The sequence below is a fragment of the Lactuca serriola genome, chromosome 9 (genome assembly GCF_051521515.1).
Source record: "Lactuca serriola cultivar US96UC23 chromosome 9, Lser_US96UC23_V15, whole genome shotgun sequence".
NCBI classification, from domain to species: domain Eukaryota; kingdom Viridiplantae; phylum Streptophyta; class Magnoliopsida; order Asterales; family Asteraceae; genus Lactuca; species Lactuca serriola.
In genome coordinates, this window is record NC_136416.1 from 53,656,724 (window position 1) to 53,671,508 (window position 14,785).

The 14,785-nt window shown below is 32.4% G+C and overlaps 2 protein-coding genes across 2 annotated transcripts; one reads left to right on the forward strand and one right to left on the reverse strand.

Moving 5' to 3' along the window:
- Positions 1–897: 897 nt before the first annotated feature.
- On the reverse strand, positions 898–3,067 carry LOC145076678 (LOW protein: ammonium transporter 1-like protein). Its single transcript, XM_079022490.1, has 9 exons — positions 2,784–3,067; positions 2,597–2,656; positions 2,458–2,505; positions 2,078–2,210; positions 1,912–1,988; positions 1,735–1,830; positions 1,587–1,657; positions 1,425–1,515; positions 898–1,199 (listed from the first exon to the last, which is right to left on the reverse strand). Exons 1-9 carry the CDS (start codon positions 3,006–3,008, stop codon positions 1,089–1,091), a joined length of 912 nt encoding a protein of 303 aa, XP_078878616.1. The 5' UTR covers positions 3,009–3,067; the 3' UTR covers positions 898–1,088.
- Positions 3,068–5,369: 2,302 nt separating this feature from the next.
- On the forward strand, positions 5,370–8,755 carry LOC145074842 (S-adenosyl-L-methionine-dependent methyltransferases superfamily protein). Its single transcript, XM_079021164.1, has 12 exons — positions 5,370–5,536; positions 5,610–5,785; positions 5,924–6,019; positions 6,459–6,542; positions 6,629–6,703; positions 6,808–6,888; positions 7,010–7,149; positions 7,234–7,389; positions 7,461–7,656; positions 7,766–7,849; positions 7,979–8,188; positions 8,265–8,755. The coding sequence occupies exons 2-12, from the start codon at positions 5,654–5,656 to the stop codon at positions 8,451–8,453; spliced, it is 1,443 nt and encodes a 480-aa protein (XP_078877290.1). The 5' UTR covers positions 5,370–5,536; positions 5,610–5,653; the 3' UTR covers positions 8,454–8,755.
- The last annotated feature ends 6,030 nt before the right edge of the window (positions 8,756–14,785 follow it).

A 14,785-nucleotide genomic window follows, 5' to 3' on the forward strand; every position in this document is an offset into this window, starting at 1 on the left:
TTGTTAATCATGTTCTGTCATTAATAATCACTTTGATTGCTGTCACAAACCCAAAATGCAAACAATTTTTGTTTTGAATCATTGATTTGATGATTAAATTAAATATTTGACTACCTTATTTGTTATTTTGTTAAATCTTTTAGCAAAACGACTAGAACTTTTTCTTGTTTAATACATAACACTTTAAAATCATATTTTATTTCTTATATATATTTTTATATTTTTGTGTGACAGGTTTGGTGCCTAATTGGGATGGGAGAAAGTTTTGTTCGACTATGGTTTGCAAAATGGGAACTGGGGATGCATTCTGCACAGAGGATTGCATCCCTCGTGGCTGGACCAATGGTCAATGCGATCATCTTCCCGGTATAACGGGTGATACTGGAAACTGTTGTTGCTGGACTCTATGAATCCGAACTTTTCTTTGAATGGAATGAACTTTTCTTTTCTTTTCTTTTTTTGGAATGGAATAAACGAGTAAATTAGTCAAAACTCTTAAATTTTGTGATAGAATTGTTTATCATGTTTTTCGATTACCTAAAAAAATTATATTATATTTTATGTATTTATTTATCTAATACCATGTTATCTTAAAGTTGAAATTCGAACTTGAAAGTTGATTCAAGATTCTAATATCTTATGAAACTCCTTTCTTCTTTCAAAAAAGTAACATAAAATGAATATACTATAAAGAAGATTTATTTGAAGAAAAAATTACGTTGAATGTGATATATAAATCTCACCTTATTATTTATGAAAATTACGTGATGAACGAATAGTTCTAAAAGTATAGGGATTAAGAAAGACATTACTGAAAAATAGTTCAAAAAAGAATTACCAAGTTAATTAATTAAGTGTTATGGATTAGGAGATGATGCCATATAAGGCGAAAAGCCGTAAAGTGAAAACATTACTACAATACACAACCCTCAAACATCACATTCCCACCATATCCTAAAATGTATTCACAATATATTCACAATAAAATTGTTTAAATAACAATTTTCATGTTAAAAGAACCTGTAACACATTGGGCAAGAATGTCATGTTCATGTTCATGTATCATGTAATCATGTATGAGCTCTCACTCACTTCTTTCCAGATTTAAGTTCTCGTGCAAGTAAGACCAACCCAATGGTAGCAAACCCAGACAAAACCGTTGATCCATAAAAAATAACAAGTAACGCTCCACGTAATGACTGCATTAATGCATACCATAAAACATTTATCAAATAATATCTTTTTTGTAAATATTGTAATTTCAATTTTAGTATTTCTTCTTCCATCTATATCTATAATCTATAATCCATTATTTCTTTTTTTTTTTATGAAATTTCAACTAATACGTTATTTTATAAATTTTAAAAGTAATAAATTATGGGTTGGAATAAACCGGTTCAAAAAAAAAAAAAAAATCCAAGTACCTTAGCGATCAGCAAAGCATTTTCATTTGCGTACTGGAATGAGCTCTCTGGAATACTCTGAATGCCTTGACTCAATTCCCATGAAATAATCCTAAATTTTTCATGTTAAATGATTTCTTGAAAGCAAGCTAGATACCGATTAAACGGTTGAAAATTAATTACCCATAAACAAAGCCAATTGCTGCCCCGATGTACGCTTTCTCTCGTGTTAATTCAACTTGAAGCTCTCCAAACTGCAAAACATAATGCAATGAATTCAAGTCCTCAATTTTTGTTAGTTTTTTATTAGTTTTGATATATGATACAGCACCTTGAACATTCGAGTTTCCTCTTTTGACTCTTCGGTTGATTCAGATACAGGGGTCAAAGAAAGAAGATTCCCGGCTGAAATCATAGCTTTAGAAATCTACACAATCATAAAAGAAGTAGAATCTTGATATCTGAACCCCAATTGTCAGAAAACACATGTAAGATCGATGGATGTTACCCTTTGTAGTTCACCTTGACCATATTGCCCCATCGATTCAAACCTTCTTCCAGCTGAAACCAATCGTTTGCCTAGTGCTAAAAGCAATAAGATATAAAATTGGATTAGAGGGAAGCCATTGTGCTAATGGAGTAATTATATGCAAAGTTTTTGGCTTTATTCTTACCTGATTTGTTGTTGCTGGTTAGAGAGTTGACCAAAAGAGGGAGATTGTTGACCAAAGCTGATGAAGTCGACAAATCGGCTGATTCCCAGGCTCGAGATATGTTTAACAATGTCATTCCCAGTTCTTGTCCACACTGATGAAATAAATCATTATCATATCAGCTCGTTTCACTTTCACCACAAAATCTTGGAGCAATTTTTGACTTTGATGGTCAAATCTTTTATCTCAGAGTATGCAAATTTGTGATAATTTTCTATCGACAACCGATTCACAAACATTGCATTACTGATCCACCATTGCTAATGAGTTTGTAACAATGGCAAATCCCAAGCAAATATAGCATAATTCTTGGACGAAATGAAAGGTAAGAAGCTCCTAACCTGCTCAATCACCGGTCCATTCGAGAGATCGAAAGCGGCATCATTGAGCTACACAATTTCCACTCAAATTCATAAGAACAATCAATAAACTGTAAAAATTTCCCAGAATCATGAAACAACAATCGAGAATCTGACTAACGTCTAGACGAAGATCGCGAGGGAGCTGCGATAAGTAATCAGGCGGAAGATTGAAACTATCCTGCAAAATCCAACGTAATGCTCGTCAGAAACACGTAATTCGAAACCGATCAACAAAACCCTCATAAAAATTAGGGATTCGATCAATGTTATTATATGAAAAGGATATATGAGTGTTTGAAGAATACAGCGAGTTCTTGAAGAAGGGATTGTGGGTCAGGTGGGTCGAGGGATTTGGGAGAGTCGGATGATTCTGTCAGGGCGTTCGTTGCAACTGATAAGAAGGGTTTGAAATTGAGAAAGTGCTTTCTGGGATTGAAATTAGATGGAATTTGATGAGGATTTCGAATAATGAAAGGGGAAGAACGTGGTAGTGGAAGAGGTGGTCGGAGAAGAAGCAGAGAAGAAGCCATTTTGGGGATGTAGTGTTTCTTGGCCACTGAAAATTTGACCGTTTGCTTTTATTTTATGAATATGTCACCTTCTCTACTCATTTGTGATATCAAATTAATTATTCTAAATTATAATATAACATTTAGGTGATGTTTTTTTCTTGACTTCTTCTCACTATTTATTGCTGTCTGGTGCAGTGTTTTTTTATTTCGGAGCAGTTTGTTTTCTAATTAGCTTCAGGCTCTTGTGTCCCATACATTGTTTTTTAAATGGTTTCAGGCTCTTGTATCTCATGCAACATTGGTCTTGCCTTTTCTCACCTCTTCCTCACTAAGCCTAAAAGAAAAAAGAAAAAAAAAACCCAACATAACATTGAAAAAAACGTCGCTCATTCAAACAGATCCCATCTATCATCGTTCTTCCTTTCCCATCAAGTTGTCGCTCGCAGCTCGCACGTCCGCCTTCTTCATCGTTGCTATGCTCTTAAGTTGTTATTTATGTTTGCTCAAAACGTCACTACTCTTTCTTCCTTCCCCAAGAGAATCGACCTCCTTCCCCTATCGTCGTGGTCTTCGCAGTCGCAACCTTGATGGTCGCTGCTCAGCCCCTTGTTCGTCGTGGCTGCTTAGCCTTCCTTAGGCGGCATGAAATCGACCAACATGTATGTTTCTTCTTCTGATTTTTGAAACCGACAACTGTTGTTGAAATCAGTTGTTCTTTTCAGCAACATTCATATGTTTATGAAATTCATTGTTGTTATATGTTCTTGAAATCAATTGTTCTTTTGATTTTCTTGCTGAAAATAACAACATTTATATGTTTATGCTGTCAAGGTTTATGATGATTTTCTGATTTTCTTGCAAGTATAAGTTGATTTGATGCATGTCAATGAAAGTATATTTTTGTTATTCTGATTTGCTTCTAACCATGTATATGTTTCCTTTATTTACTGAATTGGATGTCTAAAGAGTGGGATGAATAGTATACATCTAGTGGTAGTAATTTAAGAAAGAAACGAGTTATGCACTACATGTGTCCGATGAAATGCTTGAGAGAATATTGAAGTTTAATTTAATTACATTTCATTTGGTATTATCGGGCACATCTCTAGTAACAAATGCAAATGGTCAAATGGTCTTTGCTTGTGCTGTAAATGCAAATGGGCAAATGGTCTTTGCTTGTGTTGTTACGCAACTATTGGCACATCTGCAATTTCTTTATAAAAGTGTAAAAATATGATATATTTATACTTTTAATCAGAAGTATGCTATTAAAATGTGATGTATTTGTGCTTTTTGAAATCACATGTGTATTTGTGGAGTAGGAAAACAAAAGCAAACAAGAGCCAATAAAATCAAGCTTTTGCTAAGGAACTCCAAATCAAAAGAAATATGAAGTAACTTTTAAGGATGTTATTTAGATAAAACAATGTTATTTTAATGTTAATCCATTTAATTTGTAAATGGTATATAACAATATTGAATGGTTTAACAAAAATGTAATGAATTTTATTTCAATATTGTAAGATTATAATTATTATAATTTTGATGTTGAAAAACTATTTTAATTTTGTAAAAATATTTTATTTAAATTTCAGTTTTTTACGTAGTCTGCATACATTAAAAAACAAATAAGCTTCTTATTACAAGTTACAGCTGTTTGGTCCACCTCCTGTTGCAGATGTTGTCCACAGACTTTCGATATTTTTCTTTCGGAAAAAGCAAACAACACCTTAGTAAAATATATTTAATTTGAACAACATGCGATACAATTTTGCAAAATTAAATTTTGCAGTTTCAAATCCTCATACTCAATTAAATGATAACATGTGCTCATGTTATTATTTAGTTTTGATAAATATTTAATATTATATTTAATTTAAATGATACTATTGACTTTATTTATGTGTTTTTTTTTCACTTCTATTAAACTCAACCCACATGACTTTAAGTTCCTATTTTCTTTTAAAATCAGTCTATGTTCATTTGTTATAGGATGACACATAGATCTACAAATTAGTTTATGTTTATTTTCTATTTTATTAAATTACACATATAATAATTGCAATAAATGTAATAATAAATAGATATCAATTTCATTAATGAACTTACATTTTAATTTTAAAATTCTCAAAATTAAAGGTCAATATTTTTTTTTTATTTATTTAAATTATTTATTTAAATTTAAAAGATAAAAAACATTTCTATTATAACAATTCATTATTTTTTTTATTTTCTTATAAATTGAAAGTTCTTTAATATTTTGATATTTTATATTTGATTTTTTCTTTTTAAAAAAATTAACCCATATAATCATATAATACATGAGCGAGTTTTATTTATATATTTGTCTGAATATATTTTTAATAATTTAAAATTTGGTGCAACAGTAGGCTTAAAATTACGCCGACATTCTAACCTCAGTCCCTCAGGCACTCACAGTTCAATCGATTCGCCGTCATCGCCGGTGTTCTGCACCGGTTATCCCTCTTCCAAGACTCCAACCGTCCAAGTACCAAGCGATTATAAATTTATAGCAGGAAATAAAGGTAAGCTGTTCAATCCGCATCTTTAATGTCGATTTTCAAGTTTACTGTTCCACTAACTACCGTAGTATTACAGACGTCGGTCTTCCCTCCAAGCTGGTCTACCTTGGACATTTGACTATGACATCCAATGGAAATTGCAAGTACTCATGCGCTACTGCTACTGAAACCCTAGAATGGATTCGCGCCATTATTGATTTTATAAACCCGTATAGCTTTTTCTGGGAATCTCATGTCGTCAATTTCCTCACGGTAATAACTACACACAATCAAATAACAAATCCTATGGAACTTTATAACATGTTGTTCGAGTTATATAATATTTAATGTTCCAATTTCTAAACCTCATTCCCCTTCACCTCGAATAATCATCTTATTACTGAATAACAGCATGAACTGTGGAAATCTGTCGATAAAGAATGGATTGATTGCTTGAAGAATGAACCGGTCGAGTATCTTGTTCAAATTCCTTCTGGCTTTGTGCAGGTACATAGTTCTGTGTTACTAGAAGGATTTATATAGCCTTTGATATGCTGGAGGATGTGGTAATAGGCTCTGTTAGATTCTAGATTCAGACTGTTTGATACCAAACTCTTATTGATATGCCTCTTAATAGGTTAGACAATAGGTTGGGTCTGAGGCTCTGTTAGAGTCAGATTTGATTGCGTAAAGACTGATTGAATCAGACCCAGCCTGAGCCATTCAGAGGCATATCAGAGGCTATAGGACTGAATCACAAGCTTCTAATCATGGTATCATACAGTCTAAATCTGATCGAGTGACCTAGTAAAAGGCATATCAAACAACCCTCACCTTAGAACAAAAGCACTAACTAATTGTTTTTTGTGTAAGCTTGAATTAAGATTTCAAAAGTCTAGCTCCAGTATTGGCACTTATGTGCTCCATTTTCGACATATGATACCAGGATCACTGGCCTTCATCATTAAAAAAGTTCATCACTACCTCAAGCTCTCTTGCATTTCCTCGTGAACAGGCAGATTTGGAAAAGGTATTTTATTTTAGTATTATAATTCCCTTTTTTTTAATGATACTGTTGAAAAGTGGGAATATGAGGAAGTAATATTTTTCTGGCAGGTATTACCAAATATGCAGGTGGCTTTGCTCAATGCTGTTATAACCCAAGGCATGAATCCGAAGAAAAAACATGAAGTAAGTAATAATTAGTACTAAATAGTAAATACATATCCTTTTTTTATATATATATTTTAGTGTTATGGAGGATTAATATTCTTTATGTGTATATATAAACACAGATAGAGGCTCTTGCGGGTGTTGTTAGTTCAGTGGCACGAGATGTTGAAACAAATACAGTAATCGATGTAGGTGCAGGCCAGGTGAATATGAATCCGATTTTTTCATCTTGGAACTGAAACAAACATTTTATTTACTCTCTAAAAAGTATTATGTAGAGATCCGATGTTTGTCTGACTTTGACTTTGACTTTGACTTTTTTAGGGTTATCTTGCACAAGTACTCTCCTTTGAGTACCAGCTGTCTGTAATTGCAGTCGACTCCTCTTCTCATCATGGAACAATCACTGATACACGCGCACAACGCATTAAGAAACATTATGATGCCAGAAAGCACAAATCTAGGTATTTAATTTTAAAAATATATATTTAGTTGGTGTAAATGTAATGATGTGAAACATGGTTGTATTACAACTTGTGTAAGTTTAGTAGGAAAATGCCCAAGACAGTGACATGTTGTGTCCTCTCTTCAGACATGCTGAAAGGTTTGCTTGCTGAACAAGATACACACATTGACATGTGTTGTTCTTCAGTGCTTCTCACTGGTCTTCACGCTTGTGGGGATCTCTCTGTAACAATGCTGAGGTAAGCAAGCAGTCAGTCAGACATTTTCCACATGTCACTTTTAATTTTCTAGTTTTTTTTTTTTTTTAAAGGACATTTTTGGATTGCGAACAAGTGAAAGCAGTAGTTAGCATTGGGTGCTGTTATAACTTGCTATCAGAGGAAGAGGAAGAAACTGTTGATGATGATGATGATCTGTGTGGTTCTGGTTTTGGTTTTCCTCTCAGTAGAGGTGTTAAATCAAGTGGCTTACATCTCAGGAGAAATGCACGTGATCTTGCTTGTCAGGTATATATCTAAAAATGAACTTTATCCCATTTTATAAAAAAAGAAAAAAAATGTTTTGGAATTATGACGATTGATGTAACTGTTCATTTGTTTGATACTACTGACGTAGAGTGCGGATAGATGGAGAGGTTTAGGGAAAGATGAGAGTCTCCATAATTTTGAGATGCATGCTTTTCGTGCTGCCTTCCAGATGGTATATACTATAAACTTACTTATATATATATATATATATATATATATATATATATATATATATATATATATACACATCAGTTGTATTATATATACGTAGTGATGTGTGTGTGTGTATGTATAATTACAGGTGCTTTCAAAATATTTTCCAGAGACTTTGACAACAAGTCCTACAATAGGGCGACAAGGAAAGGCTTTTCGCCGAATCATTACCAACAATGTTGAAGACAGATGTTCACTTTTTGAAAAATTTAGCGAGTCTGCAATGCATCGTCTCAATCTAAACAACAGCAAGAGTATCGATTTTGCTGGGATGTGGAAGAAAGCTGAACCGTTTTATGTAGGGTTTTTCTTTTTTTCTTAATTTTTTTATTTATTGTATCTATCTGTCTGTGATGTATGTGCTGATGTGGCAGGAGGTGATAGGGGCATATTGGTCACTTCGAGCGGCTCTTGGACCCGTATTGGAAACACTCATCCTTCTTGATCGACTCTTGTTCCTCCAGGAGCAAGGTGTGGAAGCATTCATGCTACCTATTTTTGATCCTACCCTCTCCCCTAGAAATATCGCTCTCATTGCCACCAAGAGCAACAAAAGGCTTTAACTCCACCAAGCATGACTAGCTGAAAAACTAATTTATCAATCAGCTGTCTCAAATAGCTTATCGAAGAAGAGCTGCCTTATTAGTTAGTATGACTTATTTTTGTGGTCTCATCAAACATTAAATTGCAATAAGCTAAAAAAATAACCCTTCACATGACTTGTTGTGAAGATCTATAGTCATTTAATTATTTTTTAGCAAATATGATTTAAACTTGCTTGATTAACTCTTATAGGTATTTTAGATTTTATGAGACAAGCTGAAGATGGTTTTAAAGTTTAATGTATATTCTGATTATTTTCCAATTACTCGAGGTTTAGAGTTTTTCTTGATAAAGATCAAAAGTCTGTGGTAGAAAGAATTGTTCGAGAAGGCTCAACTTAACTCAACACTTTAAAATGGAGCTCTACTTTATTTGTATCTCTAAAAAACATACATACAGCCACAGCCATGGAGGCAATGTTTTAAAAACCGGTTTTTTAGTTGAACCGGTATGGTGACCGGTTCCCGGTTCAACCGGTTTAACCGGTTCGACTGCCAAGGGAACCGGTTTCTATATTTTTCATGTTTTCTCCTATTTTTCTACACATACATACATATATAAATCATGAATTTGATTTTTACAAGTTCAAACATTAAAAATACATATAAAAATAAGTTATAGATAAATCCAAATACATTAAAATAACACATAATCATAAGTTTTAGTGTTTTACATCAATCTATATACGTCAAAAAGAAAATAAAGTATAATACCGAAACTAAATATGATTTTGGATGAATAAAAACACATCAAAAAACTTTATAACATTTACCATATGTTTTTATTTTGAGAAAACTAAATAGATATAAAAAAAAAATCATCAATGTTTATTATGTAAACGGTTCCTTTTCATTTTTTTTTATTCAGTTTAACCGGTTCAACCGGTTTATTTTGACCGGTTCAACCGGGTTTTTCTAAAAACCGGCCGGTTCAATCCGGTTTAGATATCAATGTAAAACCGATGATAATTGAACCGCTCCCTCCCCCGGTTCCCGGTCCAACCGGTTCGACCGGCCGGTTCAAACCGGTTTTTAAAACATTGCATGGAGGCATATATATTTTCCTATGATTAAAACTGGCACCTGGACAATAAAACAAGTTTAAATCTGAATAAATTAATTTCAAAATGCGATTTCTTGAATATCTTTATTTTTAGATAAAAGCAAAGCTAATCCAAACTTGAAACCAATAATATTTAAATCCATAACGATTGTAGACAAAATTACAAAAATGCTCCTTATGATTTGCAAACTTCTTTAGCTAAGTTTGTAATAGTTTCAACTTTCAAAAATGATAGTTATTTAAGGGTTCTTTAGCTAAGTTTGTAATAGTTTCAACTTTCAAAAATGATAGTTATTTAAGGGTTTATTGTGGATTTGATCACCAAACACACTGATTAATTTAGTGGTAATTGTGTGAACGGTGTATATGATGAGGTGGCTATGGTCCAGCTGGTCCGTAACAACAAAGAGAAAGGGTAGAGCCCAAGTAATTCGTTAATAGGTTTCCTTAATGTTGAGTCTTTTTTTTTTCTTATTTATTTGTTTTGTTTCCTTGTATCAAAAGTCTTAGAGTTCTAGTAGGTTTACGTTTAAGAGTCTTTAAATATCTGCACCTTTATTTGTAATGTTGATGTTCTGTTTTGATAATAAAAGAGTCTGAAGACTCTCATCTTCAAATCCGAGCATCTCACATTCGATACACGTAAAGTATCACGAGTTTACAAAGTGTTTGACAATATACTTGACAAATTGTCTATTTCTGTAGTTCAATCTACATCTATATAACATAGATTTATTTTAAAAAAAAAGTTAAATAAGAAAGTCTAAAATTTGAGGATTGTGAATTTATTAGAAAAATAAAAAAAATATTGATTTATTGAAATTGAAATGTTCGTTTTCTTTTAAATTTGAAAAAATAGTTTAGATAAATAAATAAATGAAATAATTGTATTTCAATTTAGACATTTTAAAATTAAAAGTCTGCATTAATGAATATGTTATCAATTTATTAGTATATTTTATAATTATTACATTGGAAGTTAATAAAATGGAAAAAAAAAACTATAAAATGACATGTGGATATAATTTAATTTAAATGACCATAAAATAACATGTAGCAAAATGAATAGGAAAATGACATCTGACAAATGATTTTTATTTATTAAAGTAAGAAGTTAAGTCTATGGTTTTTGCATTTCGTTCAATAGGAGGAACACGAGACCTATAAAGAAAGAGGAATACAGATAAATGTTTTTTAGATTTTGACGCATTAGTAGGATTCATTCTTTTCCTCTCCATAGATACTGAGATCCATCCTTAGATAGACACACTAGAAAGTTGAACAGGAAAGTTGAGACTGGCTTGTTCATGAGGCTAGTTCAGGAATTAAGGTTTTCTAGTTTCAATCTATAAATATCGTTTAGCCCTCACTCCTCGATCGGAGAAAGCCTCTGGAATTGGAACAGATGTAGTTCGCCCATCACCCGGTTGCTTATTGATCCCTCGGGTAGGGGGGGGGGGGGTAAGGCAAATGTCACTCTACCGATACAACGGATTGAGCGACTGCGATGAAGAGGGAGATGCTCCTTTACTTGACTGGAAATGACGGGTCGACAACTCCTATTAAATTGTCATTTTAACCTTATATTAGATTTTTTTTTAATTTTTTTTATTTATAACTATTATTAACCTTATATTTGAACCACCTCATATACATTTTAAGTTCACAAAACCAAGCAAAAACTATAGAATTTCAACAAGTGACAATAAAATTGATTCAACTATCTATGGAATTAATCTAACAATACACTTAGTTTCATGATAAGGGAATGATCAATGAAACACTAACTCTATAAAGTCAAAAATATTGAGATGGAATTAAGGATTAGATCGAACGATACCTGTGGAGACAATGCTTTGATCATCAACATCAAGGAAAAACATGAATTAGGGGAACACTTTAATATTAACCATATAAATTGAAAGAGAAGGAAGGAAAAAAAGTAAATATGTAAATAAATGATGGAGAGACGGTGTTGTGTGTGAGTTATGCATTATGAGAAGGGCCTACATCAGTTGAGAACTAATGACTACAGAGGGAAAAAGAATTGGTTGCAGAGAAGTGGAGATCGGCAGTCTTCGATGTTGGTTTTTTTTCCTTCCTCCCGTTCAATGTTTACGATGAAGGTGGAGTGAGATATATTTTGCCTTCTGTCATAATCGATGGTGACTTCATTCATGGGATATGATGGTGGTGGAGGTAGTTTGATGGACAATTTGTATATTTTGAAACACATCCAAGGGTATTGGGATATGAATGAGAGAGAGGAAGTGAGACGCGGGGGGGGGGGGGGGGGGGGGGAGATGGAGAGTACAATGACATGGTATTCCTCTCGGGGATGTATGGGTGGTGTGTCTGCCAATGGGTTTGCATGAGGGTTGACATGGAGAAAGGTGGTGAATAAGGCTACACCGTCAGAAAAGGTAGACGTGGATGATGGGTAGGTCACCAGAGAAAAAGAATATAAGGGTGGTGGAGATGGAGGAGTGTGGTGGTGGTAGAGACACTGACAAATAACCTTAAGGAGAAATAATGTGGTTTTAATCTAAGGGGTAGGGGTGAGATTGGGTTTAAGGTAAAATGTTTTCTTTTAGTGCGTATAAAATATTAACAAGAGACAAATAATAATAATAATAATAATAATAATAGAAAATAAGGTTAAAACTGTAATTTTCTAAGGACTTGATAAATTTTAGTTAATAATGTTAACTTTAAGGATCAAATCGACAATGAAATCCATATATAAGGCACCATTTTGCAAGTTGAAACTATTTTGGACCTTAGCCGAAGAAAATGTGCAAACAACACGGACCATTTTTTACGGTTTTGTCATGATTCTATTTTGAAGTATTTCATTTTTAGTCATTAAACAATAGATCACTTTAATAGTATTTCTTGAACATCTTTAAGTGATATATTTGTTACCTCTAATATATTTGTTTTACCCATGTTAAATATTTATAAGATATAGATCATCAATCCCACTTTAATTTCACAAATTGAATCCTAGAGTTGCAAACAAGTTCAACTTTTATATATCAAGCTATTAGAGCTTGTTCTATATAAAGACGAGCTCAAAATATTGCAAGTCGTGCTCAAACTTATAAATCCCAATAACATTTTTTCTACATTACAAAATATATACATGGGTTTAAATGCTAATGCTTGTCTAATAATTATATAAAGTACATAGTTACCTAAAACTCGTCGTAGTAGAATAACTTTGTCTCGTTGCTTAAACTTGTCCATTTATATCCATCTATTATATCTATCTGGATATACTCTCGTTGCTTAAACTTACCCATTTATATCCATCTATTATATCTATCTGGATATACTCTCGTTGCTTAAACTTACCCATTTATATCCATCTATTATATCTATTTGGATATACTCTTTCATCAAATGATGAATGAATAATTGTAGAGAAATGGTCTTATGGAAATAACTTACAAAACAAATTGGTGACATACTTATATGATTAAGTTCAATGTAGATAAAAGCTAAAGAATTTTAACTTACTCATTTTCCCAAACTCCAATACATAAATGATGGGGAAGATTTTATACCATATGATTAGTGACATAGTAATTAAACACATATTGTACCAACACGTAAAACAAATGGTGGGGAAGATTATGTACCATATGATGAAAATGTGGGGCTAGATGAAGAGGAAAATAGATTACGAGACAATGGGATTGATGATGACTACGTCTAAATTAAGTTCAACCACTTTTAGTCTTTTAAGAGACCAAATTCCTTAATTTTCCTTACGGTTTCTTCACAATTCATACTTTGAGGACTTATGTCTCTATATGGTTCTTGGCGAACTTATTATTATCCTTTATAAGTATTGAAGAGTCTTCTTTCACAATAAAATCATGACATCTTCTTAACATTTTAATCCTAAAAGCTTGTAAAAATTTCCCACAACATAGACATGCTAACTTCCCTATTGTTTCCTAACCCGATAACATTCCATATAAAGCAACTCTTAATTGAAAAGTTTGTCTCAAAGAAATATCATAAGTTAAGTCACCTTCTTCACATAATTGTTTCGGTTCTACAACAATCGGTTGAAGGAAAACATCTAGTTTTTCTTAGGGTTAGTAGGTCCGAAGACAATTAAATTAAAAAACATGTAAGAATCTTTCATACACATATATGGTGGCGAATTATAAGGTGTTATAATAATAGGTCAAGATGAATTTTGTTATTATTGAGCTCCTTCGGGTTGAAACCCATAGGCTAACATTATGTCTTTCGGCTAAATGAATGATGACTAATATCAAAGTGCTTATAAGCTTCAAAATTGGATGGATGTCACGTTACCCAACATCATAACCATGATTCTTAGTGTGTCATTGCATGGAAGCGGATGTTATTTGTGAAGCATACAACCTTTTTAACCTTGGAGTCAAGGAAAAATAATGTATTCCAGTGAAATTTATATGCGAATGTGTGAACAAAATTTTTGAGTTTTTGAACCTCTACGTGTTGCAAAATTTGCACAGATCAAGATCTTTACCTCCCCTCCGATATGTCATACATCTAAACCTACAATTGTCAATAATTCCACATGTAACTTTGTTTACTAGAAGCAAATTCAATGAATATTTTCGCATTATATACGAAAATATAAGAGATATGATTGTGGTCGTCTATTTCCTATTTGTATTGCTCATTTTATAATATCTGCATGTATATATTAAAATATATTCATGAAAAAAAAAACCAATGTACGTCATTTAAGAAACACTTAACGGAGCATTATAGATGGTAACTACCTCAAGGACACTAACGAAAGTTTTGAAAACCACAATGACTTGTCATATCAAAAAATGCAGATTAGGGAAACCCTAGGGATCAAATTGTAATTAACTCTAATTTATCAATTATATCTAGGGATATCCAATAAGATAAGTTGGAATAACGAAAGCATATTCCGGGTCAGATTTGACGTCTTTAAAACCAAACATTGATATTTCTTATTGTTATTTTTATTATTTTTTTTAAACAGCAAATATAATATAATTTTAAACTGCTCCTAAATCCATCTATATATTTCAAACCAGATTTGAACATAAACCTCAAAAAAAAAAAAAAAAACAATATTTGATACCCTGTGCTAGAAGCCTTTAATAAATTGGGTAATGACAAATATAACATAAACTTTGATATTTTGTTAGTTGGTCAACTTTGTGTTATATAACGGAATATAACGGAA